The sequence below is a fragment of the Melanotaenia boesemani genome, chromosome 7, assembly GCF_017639745.1.
Source record: "Melanotaenia boesemani isolate fMelBoe1 chromosome 7, fMelBoe1.pri, whole genome shotgun sequence".
In the NCBI taxonomy this organism is placed as follows: domain Eukaryota; kingdom Metazoa; phylum Chordata; class Actinopteri; order Atheriniformes; family Melanotaeniidae; genus Melanotaenia; species Melanotaenia boesemani.
In genome coordinates this window covers 31,785,978-31,804,831 of record NC_055688.1, presented here as the reverse complement: position 1 = coordinate 31,804,831, position 18,854 = coordinate 31,785,978, and the positions used below count along the sequence as shown (strand labels likewise).

The window sequence follows — 18,854 nt, the reverse complement described above, 5'->3', positions numbered from 1 at the left end:
ACATGAGATGGGTTAAGACTAGGGCTGGGTTAAAAAAATCGATTCATTGATTTAAATCGATTTTAATTATATTAAACGAAAATCGATTAATAAACTCAGAGATCGATTTAAAATAAAGTATTTAATTTCTGGTCACATGACCGTACTCCCGCGGTACTTGCCTATGCTCAGCGAAATCTCGCGAGTTTGGGCTTTGAGGACAATAATGGCAGGAGAAGGCAAAACAACACTACTGAAAGCACCCTCAAGTTTGAAGGCAGATGTGTGGCTTTATTTTGGATTTAAACCCAGTGAAAGCAACATAGAGGAGCTGGACAAAACCAAAGCGGTCTGCAAACTCTGCGACATCGAGGTAAAATATTGTGGAAATACCACCAACCTCAGAAACCATTTAACGAGGCATCACCCTACGACGCAGCCGAACGCAAGCGACCAAAAGCAAACCAAGCTAGAAAACGCGTTTGTGTGCAAGTTGTCTTCAAGCTCGTCGCGGGCCCAGAAAATAACTGAAGCGATCGCAGTGTTTATATGTAAAGACTTAAGACCATTTAGCGTGGTTGAAAATGACGGCTTCCAAAGCCTCGTTAAATTACTTGAGCCACGCTACGTGTTGCCAACACGCAAACATTTAAGCGAGGTGGCCATATCTAAGCTCTATGAAGAGGTGAAAAATGGCGTTGCAACTTCGCTGAAGTTGGCGACAAGAGTTGCCCTAACTTGTGACAGCTGGACATCGAGAGCCACAGATTCATATCTGACAATAACATGCCACTATATAGATATGGAGTGGCTACTGTTGTCTCATGTTTTACAAACCAGGAAGATTCAAACGAGTCACACGGCAAAAAATCTGTCAGACCTTCTGTCTGATGCTTTACAGGAGTGGGAACTAACGGACAAAGACCCTGTCATCGTGACAGACAACGCTGCAAACATAGTCCGAGCTGTGGAGTTAACGTCTCTGTTGCACGTCGGGTGTTTTGCTCACACCCTAAACCTGGCTTCACAAGCAGCTCTCAAGATCCCAGCTGTTGCACGCCTGCTCGGGAGAGTAAGGTACATCGTGTCATTCTTTCATCGTAGTGCTATGGCTAACCTCAAACTAAAAGAAAAGCAACGGATGCTAAATCTGCCTGCACATAAGCTGGTTATTGATGTGGTGACTCGGTGGAATAGCGCAATGGATATGTTGGAGCGCTTCCTGGAGCAACAGCCAGCCATCTCAGCAGCTCTTCTATCACCTGAAGTTCGCAGGAAAGAGAGTGATCTTTGCACATTGACTGAGGCAGACATAACAACGGCAGAAGATGTGATGAAGGCTCTTCAGCCCCTGAAAGCAGCCACACTGGTTATGTCTGAGGAGAAGACCCCCACTCTGTCAGTTGTGGCACCCCTGCATGCACAGCTGCTGCTGGAGATGAGTGGTGCAGCCCATGACACAGCTGTCATCAAAGACCTTAAGGCTGCTGTATACAACAACTTGAACTCAAGGTAGGCTAATTAAATATACATTATAAAATTTTAGAACGCATGCTGTATGTTAGTATGTTAATGTATGCATGTATGTGTAACGGCTTTTCCTTTTATTTTTTTTTATTTTTTAATACTTTATTGTTGTAAATTTAGTATTGGGTGGTTCAAATTTTTATTTTCTTATCCATTTGTTTTTTTTTTTGTATATATCTGCTCTTGTTGGCATCAACGCACCAAAACAAATTCCTTGTACGGGTGAACCTACTTGGCAATAAAACTGATTCTGATTGTGAAACATATACAATATATCTCAATGATTACACAATATCAACTAATGAGGTTATTCACATAATCATATAATATTTTGAAGGTATTTGACCCTGAAGGACAAGCTGTATGTGGCATCAGCCTTAGATCCTCGCTTCAAGACTCTGCCCTTCTTGTCCAGAGAGGCCCGTGATAACACCTTTTCTCGCCTGGTGACTGAAGCTGCAGGTCCTGAGCAAGTGGACACATCTAACGTGAGTTAAAATGTAGAAAAAAAAAGTTTTTACATTAACAACAACAACGAAAGACTGATGTTAATTTTTTTTTCCCTAAGACATCATTTTCATATTTTAACAGCAAGCTGGTGGTGGTGCAAAGGAGAAATGCATCCCTCCTGGTCCTGTTAAGGATGCCACCCCTCCTTCACCAAAGAGATTAAGGGAATCAGCCTTGGTGACTCTCCTTGGATCTGCCTATGCATCTAAACCTGCAACATCACAGAAGACTCCAGCTGAAGAGGCACAGGAAGAAGTGAACAGATATAGGGAGGTAAAACCGATCCTGCTCTCTGACAACCCACTGACCTGGTGGAAAGCACATGCAGGGGAGTATCCCCTTTTGGCTTGTCTAGCAAGGAGGTATCTCTGTGTACCTGGGACTAGTGTCTCCTCAGAGCGTGTTTTTTCAACAGCTGGGGACATTGTAACAGCACAAAGGAGCTGCCTCACTCCACAACATGTAGACCAGTTACTTTTCTTGCAGAAAAATCTTGCAGTTGTGAACAAATAAGAATGCAATCATAAAGGTCTTCAGTTTCATAACCTATACAGTTTAAGTTAGCTATAGTTGTTATATAATACCATCTCAGAGACTGAAAAAAACTTATGTTCTTTGTTTTGCACAATTTTAAATCAAGTTTGGAGCCTTTACAATTCTGATCTGTTTGGGTCCATTCTCAAGTTATTTGAGACAGATATGACTGTCGGTCTTTGTAAATTTACTAGACAGCAGAAAAACTGTGTAAAATGAAAAGGTTGTGCATGTTCTTCCTACGGCATAAGTGATGTTCACTTGTTGTTTTTAGACACTATGTTCACTAGCTGTCTAGACATGATTCAGTTTAAGTTCTCACTTTATTTTTCACACATCTTTTTGCTGTTCTTTTAAAAAGAACCTGTCCAGGAATAAGGATGTTTTTTTCAGAAATGCTAATATGTTTACAATAAGTAACATGCACAGCCAATGCACATGTAATACAATTGCAGTTAAGGTGTACAGTTTGCTCACCTAATTTAATTTGGTCATTGTTGTTGACTAAAAAGTTTGTGTAAGGGTAAACCCAATTTGTGGCTATACCCAGTCCTGTTACAGTAACACTCTGTTGTGTTAAACATTTAATGTATTCTTTTCACAAATAAATGGTAGTCATGTGACATGTTGCTGTTTTTAGACATTTTTTCAGTGTAAATTAAACTTTAAAATGTATATTCATAATTGAAAGGTTGCCTCAGTGTTTTATAAAAATAGTTATCTGAGAACATGTGTAATATTCAAGAAAAATCTGTGTTACAAAAATAACTGTAAAAGAATCAATATTGAATCGAATCAGATTTAATCGAAATCGAATCGATTCTGGCTCTTGAAAAATCGAATCGAATCGTTTCTGGAAATTTGTGGCGATACCCAGCCCTAGTTAAGACTCAGTTCCTTTTGCAATTTCAGATCAGTTTTATTGAATGTGGACTGAAGCACATGTTAATCAGACAAACAACCTCACTGATTTGTGTACTTTAGACACCAGATGGTTCACAATAATAACCAAACAGAGGAGATATGTCATAAAAGAGGAGAAGAAGAAGAAGAAGAAATTTTATTTTAAGGCACCTTTCTTGGCACTCAAAGACACAATACAAAGATACAAAAAATATTAAAAGGAAACAGCAATAAAAATAAATAAAATTAATAGAATAGACAGTATGCATCAGATGGAAAAAGCAGTCTTAAACAGATGAGTTTTGAGTTGTGATTTGAAATGGAGGAGAGAGTCGATGCTTCTGAGTTGGGATGGTAGTGAGTTCCAGAGCCGAGGAGCAGAGTGGCTGAATGCTCTGCTCCTCGTGGTGGTGAGACAGGCGAAGTGGACAGACAGGTGTATGGAGGAAGAGGATCTGAGGGAGCTAGAGGGAGTGGGAACATGGAGGATGTCAGACAGATATAAGGGGGTGATGTTGTGGATGGCTTTAAATGTTAAGAGGATTTTGAATTGAATATGGAACTGGACCAGAAGCCAATGGAGCTGTAGGAGAACTGGAGTGATCTGGTGGATCGAGGGGGTTCAAGTTATGATGTGGGCAGCTGAATTCTGGACCAGTTGAAGTTAATGGAGGGACTTGTGAGGGAGACCAAAGAGGAGAGAATTACAATAATCCAAACGGGACGTGACGAGACTGTGGACAAGGATGCCGGTGGTTTGGGGGGTAAGGCAGGGACGGAGGTGATTGATGTTACGTAGGTGGAAGTAGGCTGATCTAGTAATGTTACTGATGTGGGATGGAAAAGATAGTGTGCTGTTAAGGATGACACCCAGACTCTTAACCTGGGGAGAAGGTGAGACGGTGGAGATATCACTAGTGAGAGAGAAGCTGTCAGTTTTGGATAAGGTGGATTTGGTGCCGATGACAAGAACCTCAGTTTTGCTACTGTTTAATTTAAGGAAGTTTAGGGTGAACCAGGTTTTTATTTCAGAGATGTAATCAGTGAGGGAGGTGGGCAGAAGAGTGGATGAGGGATTAGTGGAGAGGTAGAGCTGGGTGTCATCAGCGTAACAGTGAAAGTAAATATTAAATTTGCGGAAGATATTGCAGAGTAGAAGAAGGTAGATGATGAAGAAGAGGAGCCCCTGGACAGAACCCTGTGGAACACCTGAAATGATGGGGGAAGGGATGGATTTGAAGGACTTGAGTTGAGTTATGGTTAGCTCAGATGGATAGCTCAGTTGGCAAAGCATCTAACTTCCATGCAGGAGACCAGAGTTTGATTCCACCAGTGGACTAATATTAACAGTTTCCAGTTGGGTCCTTAGGCAATTCCCTTAACGCTACTGCCTAACCACTGTAAGTTTCTTCGGATAAAACCGTCTGCTAAATGACTGTAAAGGTCATTGGTGATTTTGTTGACTGTGGTTTCAGTGCTATGGAGTAGGCGGAAACCGGACTGGAACTGTTCATACAGATTATTGTGGGATAGGTGAGAATGGAGTTGGGAGGCAACTGTTTTTTTTCAAGGATTTTGGAGATGAAGGGTAGATTGGAGATAGGATGGAAGTTGGAGAAGTTGGAGAAGTCAGCGCCAGGTCTTTTCAAAATTGGGGTTTTGAAGGATGTAGGGACAGTTCTAGAGGTGAGAGAGGAGATGGCAGAAATGAGGGGGACCAGAGAGGGAAGACAGGCTTTAGCAAGTAGTGTGGGGAGGGGGTCCAGCTGACAAGTGAATGGCTTGGATTTTTGGATGAATTGTGTGATTTCTGAGAGTGGGGATCTGGAAGGAGGAGAATGGTACTGAGGTAAGAGGTTGTACTTAGTAGAACAGACTTGGTAGAAACTAAAGCCTGGTGCACTATAATAAACCCAAGATTACAATTGAGATATTTTTTGATGAAGACCGGACCAAGAGGAATGAAAATGTATTTAGCTAATTTCATACAAAAGGCAGGAGAATACATACAGTGAGTTATATAGAGTGGGGCAAACAGATGTCAACGGTGAATACATCATCATCATCATCAACAGTGTACAGATTCAAGAAAACAAACAAGAATAGCTTCTCAACTTAATCAAAAGCTGTGGAAATACAGTTTTGAGACTTGATTTAAAATAACTAAAGTTGAAGGTAGACTTCAGGTTTTCTGGTATCTTGTTTTAGGATTTTAGGAGCATAAAAACTAAATGAGGATTGTCCTTGTTTAGTTTTAAGTCCTGCAATGGAAAGCAAATTTGACTTAGACGTTCTTAGATGTCTCGGAGAGCTAAAAGGGCATCAGCAGATAACTTATTTTAGCCCAAAGCCATTCACTGCCTCATACACTAGCATTAAAGTTTTAAAATGCTCTTTTTGTTAATTGCAATTAGTGGCTAATCTACTTAAGACCAATAATAATAATAATAATAAAACACACACCCTTCTGTTTTCAGCATTAAACACATCTGAAGTATAATCTTAAACAGAGGGCCAAGAATAGCAGCAGAATATAAAAATCTATATTTCTTGGATAGTGAATTCTGTATTTATTAATGTATGCAGAATGAATAACAGAGATGCGCCAGATTATTAGATTTAATTTTCAGCCCATATTCATTCCTAGACTTGACAAATAGGGTATTTTTAATATTTTTCAAAGCAATAATAAAGTACATTTATTCATGTCTATTCATGTAGAAAATGTAAGCTGTAATTTACCTTACTGAAACGTTACAAGGAGAAATGACTCACATTTTTTACTCGAGTTGTTCTGTTCCAACAAATTGCATTTAGACCAAGCACTGTCCGCAGTGTTAACTATTAGATCAGTTAGGCATCATAAATGTTCAATTAAACGTCAAAGGCAAAGTGACGACAGTACAGAGCTGAGCTGCAACCACAAGGCCTGACAATTGACTCATCATTTGATAGAAAATTACACAGTGTGTCAACTTTCATCTAAATCTGGCCCACCCACAGAGAGATGCACTGAAATGGTGAAGAGCAGCTGCAGCAAATGAGAAATGAAAAAACAAAAAACAAAACTATGCAGTCAAGAGAACTAACTTTTTCTCCACAGGCTTATGGTAAACCTTGGTTCTTTGTGGACAACTTTTCAGTCTTTTGGGGATGCATTACACTTCCTTTGTGCACATAGGCTGCATGGGGTAACAGCAGATCATTACTGCCCAAATTTAAAACCAGTGAATGCATGCCACAAAATAACCATGTGCTGGAGAATACAGACAGAAAAAACTATTATTTCTTCCCTTAAGTCCTAGAAGATAGTGCTTTGACACGCCGGTAGTGGTCACTAATAAGCTTGAAAGTCTTCTAATCTAGACTGTGTGATTAGACTGTGACATATGGTGTTTTTAAGCCTGAGAACAGTGCCAGTTAGGACAGCACAGCAGGGGTCGAGGTGGGTATCCCTCTGGGTGTCCGCATTCTCAGCTTTATCCCAGTGCTGTTGGTCCACAGTCAGTTAAATGACGTAGGGCCACTCGAGAGGAGATCAAGCATGATTATGGGTCAGGGTGTTAATGAAGAGACCTTAGGCTTTCTGTTTGAGACTGACAAAGGACAGGTGGAGGTGGAGAGTTAAAAAGGGGAAAGGTGGCCAAGTGGAGATGTTCTCTGCATCTTACAGCCCTGGCCCTTTTCATCCGTGACTACCAGCTGCTCTGCTGCTCTGAGACCTTCAAACACAGGTAAGCAAGCTTTTTCTGTATTCCCTTAAGTTTTCAGCTGTTAAAATTTATGTATACAGTAACAGGGATGAGAAAAGAGTGTAGCATGAGCAGTAATTCAACCAATCTACTGTGCCAAGGAGTTTGGCACACAACCAAGAGGACTAGAGGAGTGGCGGACTTCTTCCAGCACTCTGCCAACTTTGCAATGCCTGGCACATGTGCATTGTTAAAGCCACAGTTAAACTGATTTATTTCCCATCTAATAATCTGCAGTTTACTACAAGATGTCCACAAAAAGGTCTATATAGTTTCTAAATGACTGCTAAGTGTTTTTTTTTTTGTTTGTTTGTTTGTTTTTTTCACCTTGAAACTGGAGCTGAACTTTAAACCCAGGAAGATTTCCATCGCATGTAGGATTTAACTAATAACGCAATTTGCTGTTCTATCATTTTGGAATAAAATTTCATTAATGTGAGCACAGCAACAGCTAAAGCTAGACACTGGCAGAATTAACATTGATAAATATGGATTTTAGTTGCTCCTACTTGAGGAATAAAAGTAAAGCAAAAAGAAACTGATTTTGAGTTGACTTCAATGAGAGCTGTGTAGAATTAACATTAAACACAAGTTTGGATGGTTGATGTCTAAAATGCTCTTTGAAAACACTGACAGTGGAGTGTCTGACATCAAAGAGCTTAGAGGTCTTTTTTAATTTAGATCTAGTTCTTTCACAAATTATCAGACGGTATCTTTTCCACATTGGCTGTATGAAAAACTGCAGCACTGCAGTCAGTCATCGAAATGTCATTTTTGAATATCTAATCTAGACTAATCTTGACTTTGTCTCCTTAAGACTGCATTAATTTGTAAAGTTTAGAGACAAATGTCAAACAATGACTCTTCTGCAGACCTTGTTTTACCACAGCTTTTTATCCTGGCCTTTGATTTCCAATGAAAAAATGAATTATTCAGCCTTCTGCTCACTTCAAAGCCCATATTTCTTAGTTGGGGTATTGCTGTGTGCTTCCTATGTTGTGTGTACTATTATTCTCTGCCTGCAGCTGCTTGGTAAAAGCTTGGGCAAAATATCTATAAGTGCAATTATTAAAAGAAAGTGGTGTTGTTATGCTCAAGTGTCACAATGAATATTTTAATCAAATTTCTGCATCTCTTCCACTTGTGATTTTCATCCTGGATGTGAAGTATTGATCGGTGGATTCAGTTTTACAGTCTGAAACCTAAAATAATAAATCAGATATGTACCATTTTATGTGTGAAATTTTCTTCTTTTGCTGTGTTCAAGCGGTCTCCCTCTTATGGCCAGGGTACCATGGACAGTGTCAATGCTTTTACTGCTGGTGCTCTACTCTCCAGGGGTGTACTCGACCCCCATCCAGCACCTGTGTGGCTCCCACCTGGTGGATGCGCTCTACTTCGTATGTGGAGAGCGGGGGTTTTTCTACAGTCCAAGCCGAGCCCAAAAGCGGGATCTGGAGAATCTGCTTGGTGAGGCTATTATAAGTCTTTTTCTTGTATAAGTCAAATTTATTTTGTTTTTGTCTTTGATGGTGGAAGTTCAGAAACAAACAGCATGACATCGCCCCCCCCCCCCCTCGAGGCTACAGCGTGGCTTTGTTTTCCCTGTCTCTGCTTATATTTAATGTTCACAATTAATAAAAGGCCAAATTTGTTTGCTAAAGGACAAATATTTAAGGGACACCATGCAGAAAACTTCACTGAACGAAATCTATGCATGTGTCCACGGCATCATTAATGTGCAAAGCCTCCCTCCAGCCTTTTAAATTCAGACCAGGCTATTGGTTTCTTATTGTTGCTTTTAAACATCTATAATGTGACAAATCCATGCAACACAAATGCTGTGAAATCCCCACATTCCTCATTAAGTTATTCCCAAAATGCCTTGTTTAGATCTTCCACCTCAAACATTCTACTGATGTTTTGAAGTTAGCATCAGCGTGTAGTCTATGTTATGCCTCTGTTGGAGCTTCAGCATACCATAGCTTTTGAAGTAGAGAATAACAAGACTAACTGGATTGGTGCGATCAGATTAACTAGATATTAAGTCTCCATGAAAGTCTGAATAGTCACTGGTGTTTTGCATAGAAGCAACAGGACTTAACACGGGACTATGGAAACTTTCTCCATTTCAAAGGGTTCCTGTCTAAAAAAGCCAAACAGGAAGAGCAGCTGTGGAGGGTTCTGTCTGGCCGCGATGAGCCCAAGGTGAAAAGAGGCATCGTGGAGCAGTGCTGCCATAAGCCATGCAGCATTCACCATCTGGAGGGCTACTGCGACTGACTCACCACTCCACAACTAGCACCACTCATAGCTTGTAAAGAAAAAAAAAAAGGGTCCTGAAGTCAATTTCTGGCCCTATACTTGCTGGCTATGTCTTATCAACTGAAGGAAATAAAGTTTCATGACCCATAACCTGAGGCTCCTCTCTGCAATGATGTGAATTTGTGTTCTTTGTAGCTAGTAGTGTAACATGGGTTACTGCATCTCAAACCTGTGGCTGCAGTCCAAGAGTGCTCCCTACTGGCTGAGGATAGACATGGCCAAGATGATGCACAGGTTAGGGGTTCTGTATGCATCATTTTTCACACTGATAAAATAAACTCATCTCAGCAACACTTTGTGTAAAGAAAAGTATTAAAAATCTGTCTTTATTTACAAACAAAAAAAAAAACATTTACAAAATTATTACTGTTCCTGTTAACTGAAGAATTTCTAAGAAAGTTAGAGATAAAAATTTGTAAAATAATAAAATACATTGTATATTAAATCACTTATACTTTTTATGATTAACACCCAAGACTTAAGTATTCGTCCTTGTAATCTTTTATTTACTGCTTCTCCACACGAACATGTTTTAAAAATATGATCACAGTTTATATAACAATTTCAAGCAAAAGCTGCAGAACAGCAGCTTGTTGGAACAGTTTACAATTTGAGAATATTAAAATCATCAATACCAAAGACCACCAAATTGGAGAGAAGTAATGTGTCTGCTGCATCACTTGTTGGCTAGAAGAGCTCCACTACTCTATGTGGTTTCCTACAAAATAAAAAAAAAAAAACAGACTGGATTCAGAATTATGCAAAGTCTTCTGTAATTAAAATATAACAAAATCAACACATACTGTGTTTTTTTTTTAATAAAATGTGGTGACATCTTTGAAGCTATAATTTATATTTATATTCAACGTGTTGCGGTGAGTCATCAGCTTAGTTCTCACCGTCTCTGAGAGGTTCAGCTGTGTCAGACTGCCTGTTCTCCTTGTCATGCTGGAAAGCTTTGCTGGGATCAAACCTGCGGCGAGGAGCACCAGGGAGCTTTGACTTCAGCTGCTCCAAATCACTCTTCTGCCGGCTCACCAGGGTACGAAGCTTCAACACCTCCTACGTGCACATACGAGTGCAAAAAGGACAAAAGTAGAGGATGAAATACAGGCAGATCAGTTTGAGCTAAAATGAGTTCTGTAGAAGCAGATGGCGCTGTCCCCGACATTTCACCTGTTTTAGGAGAATGTTCTCATCTTTGAGTTTCACCACATGTTTGATCTTCTGCTTCTGGTTTTGGTGCCCCAGCAGGCGAGCATAAGCATCGGCCAATTTGTTTAATTCCTCCTGGTTTGCTCCATTCTCATTGAGTAGTGCATTTCGTTCTGCTGCAAACGCATTGAGCTGTTCCTTTGGGCACAAAAAAAATAGTTAGAAACAAGCAGCTAGCATCTGTAAACAGAAAAATGACAATATGACCCTAAAAGTATGAACAAAGTGAAGTTGTTAGTATTCATTTTGATCACGTCTTGCTTCCTAACTTCTAAATAATCAGCTATTCCCATCTAAGATGCTAACTCTGTTGGTCATTTCATGCTGGGTGGGTGCCATTTATCAAAAAGTAAAACGCATCCTTCAAGAACACCGTTCACGTTACACATTTTTCTCATTGGTAATTTAAAAATAATGGTTAGTGCAGCTGAAATTAAAGATCATTTGGGCTATTTGAGATTTCATTAGTGAAAATGACTAACCTGGAAGGGCTTGACTTTAACAAACAGCTCCTCATATTGTTTCCTCCAGTGGTCAATCTCTGCACTGGGGGAGCTTAAAAGAAAGGAATGATTATCTAAAATTTGCAAACTGTAAAAACTATTTAAATAAATCCAGGCCTCCTCACCTCTTCTCCTGTGCTTCAGCTAATTTTTTTTGGAGTTCCCGTTGCTGCTCCTCCATCTCCCACTGCAGAGTAACTTTCTCCTGGGCCAGTACCTCCACCTGCTCCCTCAGAGCTTGTCTGTCTTGATGATGGCTCTGTAAATCATGTTCCAGAGCCTGCGTCTTCTCCTCCATGAGGTCTAATTGGGCCTGGAGACGAATGCTTACTTGTTCAGCTTCATCCACACGTGCTCGAAGCTGATCTTTGTCCTGCTCCGCAGTGACTAGTTGATTTTCAAGAGCACGCCTGAACTGTTCTTTGAGTTCTGCTTCAGACAGCAGACCGTTTCTATCCTCCTCTACCCTCGTAAGCTCAGCCTGTAGTCTGTGCACCTCTGACCTGACCTGCTCGTGGTTTTTTCTTTCAACCTCCAATGCTTCTTTTTCTTGCTGAAGGACAGTCTCAATTTGCACTTTTTGCTCTCTTTCGTCTTGGAGCTCTTTTATTATTTCCTCTTTTTCCTGGTTGATCTCTTCCAGCTGCTTCTGGGCTCCTTCCCTCTCGTGTCTTCTCTGTTCTTCTTCCTCCTCATCTGTCTGCAGCTGCTTCTGTAGCTGCTTGATTTGAACAGCGTGGCTCGCCTCCATGGCCTTTATCTCCTCATCTTTTTGTGTGAGGCACGCTTGCATTTCCTGCAAAATTCTACAAGTGCAAAGAAAACGGAATATAAAAAGATGGGAAAATTATTTTAAAAAAGGACTGAGGGTGAATTTTGAGCATACCTTGAATTTTCTATGGCCTTAGCTTCAGCTAGCAGTCTCTCTTGGTGCTCTTCAGTCCACTCATTCATTCTGTTGATCTCTCCCTTTTTCCCTTCAATCATTTTATCCATCACCTCCCTCAACTGATGGGTCAGCCTCTCTACCTCTGCTTGCAGTTCTCTCTGTCTTCCTTTTTCTCCCTGTAGGGCTTCTTTGGTGCTGAAAAGACAGACAAGCATTCTGCTACACTGACAAGCCGAAAGAAATTTAAGTTCAAAGCCAACACGAATCACATCGACTTAAAAGCAAAACATCAAGAAATGCTTGCACATGAGCGCTCACCTTTCCAGCTCCGTGACAATATCTCCCATCTTTTTCTGCAAGTTTATGTTTGCCTCCTGGAGCTCTTGCTTAGCAGACAAATGCACTTCTTTCAAAGCTGCCAGATCCCTGCTCTTACTGAAAATGAAAAGCATCCAGATTTTGTCATGGCTGTATTGTAAGTTAATGTACTGTATTAAAGATTTCTTAAAATAGTGACCTTGTAAACATTAGTACCAACTCTGAAAGCTGTAGTTCTTAGAATTGCAAATAAAACCTTTCAGCAGATCAAACAAACAGCCATGTTGCAGTTGTGATTATTATACATTGGTAACTTCCTAACTATTAAAACTTTGCATGTATAAAACATCAATATATTTTAATCTCAGGCTCTGAAAACAGTCACCACTTTACAGAAAAATAACAACTACAAATTAACTGGCAAGAGACAACTTAATCTTTTTTTTTCCCTGAGTAAATTAAAAAATCTTTTTACTTCTAAACTTTACTCTTTCATCTCAAATATTACAGAAACAGACTAATTATTTATCAAGCTACAGTCATTTTAATCATTTGTATTGAGCAAATCTGAGGCTACAAAAGAAAACTACATTTTAAAAGTACGACCAAAGACATCAGCCTGTCATAATTCTACCATTCAATCTTTTAAATTACATCTTGTCAGTTAATTGTTTTTGGGGTTTTCATGCATGAAAGGTCAGCAAATATATAGATATTTTGATTTATATTGCTGTAATTATTACCAATAACAAGCTATTATTGATCATAAGGTGTACATTATTACCTTATATGAAAATTTGTGTCGTTAGTATTAAAAATACACAGAAAATACAATGAAAAATTATGCTGATTTACAGCTTATTTAACATTACAGCTGACAAGTTTTCCAATCAATAAAACAAAATCTCAGATATCTTTGATATGCAAAACGTTACATTTCCATCCTTTCATTGTGTTTATAGACCAGTTTCCTGCAGATTAAACCACTTCCAGAATCAAAAACGCCACTGTTCTCAGTTAGGTCTGCTATAACCAAATGTTAGCTGCTACAGCTGACACACTTTGTTCAGTGGATATTTAAAATATGCACCAAATAAATCAGTCATGACTTTGTCCAAGTTGTGACTCATTTTGGGTGTCTGTGGAAGTCAAAACAGTAAAATCTGATGTTGAATGCCACAGTTGTAAGGTAAACATAAGAAAACATGATGCTCAACATCTTGTCCATGATTTGAACTGTCAGTCTTCGCTCTCTACTGTCTAATAAGAGCAGATTACATGTTCCTTACCCAGTGCCCTGCTGCCCTCCTGTACAACACATGAACAAGTGAGGCCACTTGCAAACTTCTAATTGGTCATAAACAGAAATAGACAGTGACCCAGTGGCTGTGTCATACTTGTGATGGACAGGCTGCGGCAATTACTTTCCAACATCCAATATACACTGAATGCTGGGACATACTGCCTGTGTGTCTAAATAGTAACAGATAGAGAAAACAAATAAAAACTGAAGTCAGTGGCACTTATTTAACCCAAAGTCTGACTGTCAAACTTCATTCTGATAACTTTTATTGAAAGTTTGAGCTCCGTGTTTACTATCCATGTATTTGGCTTTTAGATACTTGCCTCTCCAAGAGCACCTTTGTATCATTTAGTTGCTGCTCCAGCTCCGCTTTTTCCTCCTGCAGTCTATGAAGGGCCTCCTGACTCATCTCTGCCACCTCCTGCCGCTTCTGCTCGTGTTCTTCCATGGCAGCAAGCTCTCCCAGCACCTCCTCCATCTCCTCCTTTAGTTGTCTCAAATGCTCGTCAGACTCCTCTCTTTCATGCTCCACCAGCACAGTCAGAGAGTCCACAAGTGCCTACAGACAAACAAAACAAACAAAAGAAATCAAAACAAGCCAAGTTAAATCTTAAACATTGACTTTATAAAACAAAAAACTGACTGAACCATGACAATGTGTAGTAACCTTTTCTTTCATCAGCTCCTCAGTAAGTGCAGTGTGTTCTTGCTCGAGCTGAATCCATCTCTTTCTCTCCTGTTGTATAGCCTGCTGTAGCACGGTCAGCTCCATCTTCAGCTCCTCTGCTTTCCTCAGTCCCTCCTCCTGAGTCCTGCCTAAAACCAAACAGAATATACACAACACATAAAGATAAACTTCAAATGACCCAAAATGAAAGTCACTGGGTCTGGATAACCATACTTCTCTCTTCCTCTGAAGACAGACACCGTTGTTCAAGATGTGCCACCCTCTCATCCAGCTCCTTCTCAGTTCTCCTGAGCACCTCCCTTAGTCTGTGCAGCTCTGCCTCCTGCTGACGGACTATCACCTGCGAGTCTTGAACTTCTTGGCTGGACAACTTCAGTTGCTTCTCCATGTCACTCACTGACTTTTGCGCAGACTTGAGCTCCGTCCCCTGGTACTCCATCCTCTTCTCCACTTCCCATACAGCATCCTTTGATGCTTGCAGCTCTTCCTGGAGTTTGTGAGCCTCCTCCTCCCTTTGTTTCAGCACATCTTTGGTGGTTTCTAGCTCTGCGGTGTGCTGTTCTAGTTCTGTCTCTAGCTGACTATGAAGGGAAAAAAAGTAAAAATTGAGTGCACTATATGTGACAATCAACTGAGATTAAAAAATAAGATAGAAAACATTTTTTTTACTTAAGTTTCTCTACTTGAAAACTTGTATGTGTGTTTTCCTGAGTCTTCTCCTGAATCTTCAGGCGGAGATCCTACAAACAAACAAATTAAATATATGTTTAAAAAAATAAAAAAAAGACCCACTGCTGTGAGATTTGTTCCTGCAGCCATAGTTCTTACTTGAATCTGGTCATTGGCTGCATCCAAGTATCCCTGCAGTACTTTGATCTCTTCTCTCAGCTCCCGAATCACAGCTGGAAAACAACATAAGGATTGACAAGTGTTGCATGCAACTATAATGTACAATTTTCCCTCCATTTATTGGAGAACTTAACCAGGTGAGGCTCAAGTAAACCACAAGTGATTCACAGAACTCACCTTGTAACCTAGCGTTTTCATTCCCCAGCTCTTCATTCTGGGTTTTTGTCACTTGATGTAGATCCTCTTCAAAAATTAAATTAAATGGAAGCTCTGATTAGATCATCAACAAACAGGCAAACTCATTTGTCTCCTGGTACGAGTACATAATCATAAATCTTACCCAAGTCTTTATTCCTGTCCTGCATAGCAGAAACTGAAGCCCTGGCAGCTTGGAGGTCAGTTTCTAACACCCTTACCTGGCCTTTAGTGTTAATCTGCAGGACACTTAACTCCTGCACAAAAACAAACATAATTAAGCACAACAGAAGGGAGTTATCAACATCTGGCCAAGTATTTAAGCGATTAAACCTATGAAGGATAGTCATACTTGGTTTTTAACATCCAGTTGGTTCCTAACATCCATCAGCTCCATTGTGAGGGAATTTATCCTCTTCTTTGTGGTGTCAGCAGACACCTATAAAGTGTGCAGCGACACATTTCATGCAGTACTGTTAAGCCATATTTTATTACAATTAAGACCACATGTAAGCATCAGAAGTGAAACACACCTTGTTTTTTAGAAACTCATTGACTCTCTTGAGCTCTGCTCGCTGTCTTTCAAGTGTGGTTACATTAGCAGAGAGGCCTGTCTTTTCTCTGACTGCAGCCAGAAGCTTGGCCTCCACCTTCCTCAGATCCTCTTCCAGGACCAGCAAGCGACGGTTCTGCTCTCCTCGCTGATGCACCAGGGACCGAATCTGTAAAGAAAAACAGCTAAGATACCTTTTTGGACAGAGATAATAGGGGAAAGGACTGCAGGTTTACCGGCTGCTAGCTGCCATAGAAATAATATTCTTGCATTAAAACTTACAAACAACATTACACTTAAAGGGATATACCTCTCTTTCCAAGAGTTTCTGCTGTTTCCTCTCCATGCTCATGCCATACTTCTCTTTCTTTACACTAGACCCTTCAACCTGGGTGTTGACAGATTATTAAGAGCAGACGTTTTTATGACTGGAATATGCACGACTGTCATCTGGGGATGTGTTGAAATAGCTATAAACTTACAAGCCCATCAACCGACATGGTCCTACGGACAGGAGAGACTAGCACATTCCTGGAGGGTGATGGTGGTGGCAGAAGATCTCCAGCCGCTAGCGACACAGATAAATAAAAAAAAGTGTCACCAAACACTGTATGCTTTGGTTTTTGCTAACGCTCATTGTTTTGTGTTTTATTACAATCACCTACCTGTCTTAACGGTCCTGAATCGTTCAGATTTGTCGAAGGATGCGACTCCTTTCAGATCCCCTGATTTGATCTCATAAGCCCCCGGTGGAGGGGCGCAACCTTAGAACAAAACAATAAGCTGCTGTGATATACACCGTCACGCGTGTTCTCTTAATTCTTAGTGTATCCCTTATTACATTGCCACGTTTTACTAGGTCTCATGAAATTGAATTAACCTAACATGCCACTGCACCTACCAGGTGAAACTTAACGTTTGATTAGCAATTAGCTAAGCATGTCAGCTAAGCTACTTACCGTTAAATAACTTAAGTGGGTGATTTGCCAACAAGCTGCTAGCTCCCAGATATGTAATGTTACTTACCTGCATGCTCATTGAACCTCTTCAGAGGGGCTCTTGAAAAAGACATTTCCGATATACTTTATGAGAAACAAACTCGATTTTTTTCCGTTTTCGTACAGGCTGCAGCGCAGCTCTAGATAGCTCACGTCAACAAACGAGACGCCGCTGAAATTTCAAAAAGACGTCATACGTAAGTGTGTGTGTACGTATCCAATGGGAATCGAATTCGAGATGACGAAAGATCCCATAACCTATCAAAACCCCGCAGTTCGTTTAAGTAAAATAACAACTGATTCAGACACGAACTGTTGTAATTTGAAATGGTAAAAACAATGCTCTTTATCTCCCATCTACCAAACATTGGCATATGTTTTAACTCTAGAGATGCGCTGTGAAGGTGCATTTAATCTGTTTTTGTATACAGTAATTATTGTTGTTATATTATTATTATTATTGTTATTATTATAATAATAATAATAATAATAATTATTATTATTAGTAGTAGTAGTAGTAGTATTATTTCTGCGTACTAAAAGACATTTTTAGAGACTAAAGTTATAGTTCTGTTTTTTTTTTTACAGCCACACCCTCCTGACAGGAAATATCCTTCTTATGAAAGTGTGTAAGAGTAGTATGACGTTTAATTAAATTTAAATCTATTTATTCTATTAATTCAGTCTTATTTTCTGACAATTTATCTGTAATTTCAGGTTTTACCTCCCTGAGAGAATATCCTCTCTTATTTAATTTGGGGCTTAAATTGGATTCAGTTGCTTTGTATTTACTTGGCCCTACAAAGTGCCAAGGGATTACTTTTACTGAGAATCCCAGCACCAATTAGATATACTGGATTGAACTGAAAGTGAACTGCTAGACTGAAAGATCATCTGTTAAAAAAAATGTCCACGTTTGCCTGACAAAACCCAACATGTTTGTGTAATAATGGATGCTAAACTGAAAAGTATCATCACAAGATTGCAGTTGCCTCAGTCCCACACCCAACATAACATAAACTTAGCTCAAAAACTACATAAACGTCTTTGGTATATTTCCCTTTAAGAACACCAATTGGTGTAGTATTAGATATCATTGGAAAGCCTTTACAAGGTATAACTTGTAAAAAAATATGCTTTTGTTTTGTGGAATGAGCACACAGTTAAACATGTGGGTTAGATGCTCTAAAATCCCCCACAATATTCTCCTATCGATACTGACTTTTGTTTTGAGTCTCTTGTTGGATGATTGCGCTCACCTACAGTAATGAGGAAAAAATAATCTATATTGGTCATTTTTACGCTTTATTTACATTACACTGTCAGAGACTTCACAAGCATGTTGAAGTTTCACACACAGCCACAATAATAGTCACATTTTGCTGTGGGATGGCATCCCATTTCACCTGCACAGGGTGCGCCTCTCACCTGCTAATTGCCAGGATGGACCCAAACTTCCCTCCAATCCTGAACTGGAATGAGCCGTATATAAAATAGATGGTTGGATGAAAATGAAATGAAAATGCATAATTTACCCTGGAGTGAAATTGCAATCCCATGACAACCTATTTCCCAACCAGTTGTTGAAGTTCAACCAGAACCGTTGCGCTGATCACACTACCACATACAACACACCCAAACTGAAGAGTTCAGTTGGTTTGAGGTCAGGCTTTTCCATCTTCTCCACTCCCAAATATTGGAAGCAGTCTGCAATGATACTCCCCTCTGTTGGGGGGGCTTTGCCATGCTGAAGAATAGAGTTTTAGGTCCCAGATTCTGGAGATATGGGATTGCTGATGGCTCCAGATTCTCA

General features: G+C 39.9%; 3 protein-coding genes across 3 annotated transcripts; 2 read left to right on the top strand and 1 right to left on the bottom strand.

Moving 5' to 3' along the window:
• Positions 1-203: 203 nt before the first annotated feature.
• Positions 204-3,166, top strand: LOC121643517 (E3 SUMO-protein ligase ZBED1-like). The gene is made up of 3 exons (XM_041990974.1): positions 204-1,491; positions 1,844-1,994; positions 2,098-3,166. The coding sequence occupies exons 1-3, from the start codon at positions 206-208 to the stop codon at positions 2,527-2,529; spliced, it is 1,869 nt and encodes a 622-aa protein (XP_041846908.1). The 5' UTR covers positions 204-205; the 3' UTR covers positions 2,530-3,166.
• Positions 3,167-7,981: 4,815 nt separating this feature from the next.
• insb (preproinsulin b) lies at positions 7,982-9,991 on the top strand. Its single transcript, XM_041990975.1, has 2 exons — positions 7,982-8,675; positions 9,343-9,991. Exons 1-2 carry the CDS (start codon positions 8,486-8,488, stop codon positions 9,486-9,488), a joined length of 336 nt encoding a protein of 111 aa, XP_041846909.1. The 5' UTR covers positions 7,982-8,485; the 3' UTR covers positions 9,489-9,991.
• A 22-nt stretch (positions 9,992-10,013) lies between these two features.
• hmmr (hyaluronan-mediated motility receptor (RHAMM)) lies at positions 10,014-17,220 on the bottom strand. The gene is made up of 20 exons (XM_041990973.1): positions 17,070-17,220; positions 16,709-16,807; positions 16,526-16,611; positions 16,354-16,431; positions 16,024-16,212; positions 15,843-15,929; positions 15,636-15,747; positions 15,473-15,538; positions 15,275-15,348; positions 15,116-15,186; positions 14,660-15,027; positions 14,426-14,574; positions 14,082-14,317; positions 12,456-12,572; positions 12,135-12,332; positions 11,374-12,054; positions 11,228-11,300; positions 10,707-10,883; positions 10,430-10,592; positions 10,014-10,248 (listed from the first exon to the last, which is right to left on the bottom strand). The coding sequence occupies exons 1-20, from the start codon at positions 17,113-17,115 to the stop codon at positions 10,232-10,234; spliced, it is 3,087 nt and encodes a 1,028-aa protein (XP_041846907.1). The 5' UTR covers positions 17,116-17,220; the 3' UTR covers positions 10,014-10,231.
• Positions 17,221-18,854: the final 1,634 nt, after the last annotated feature.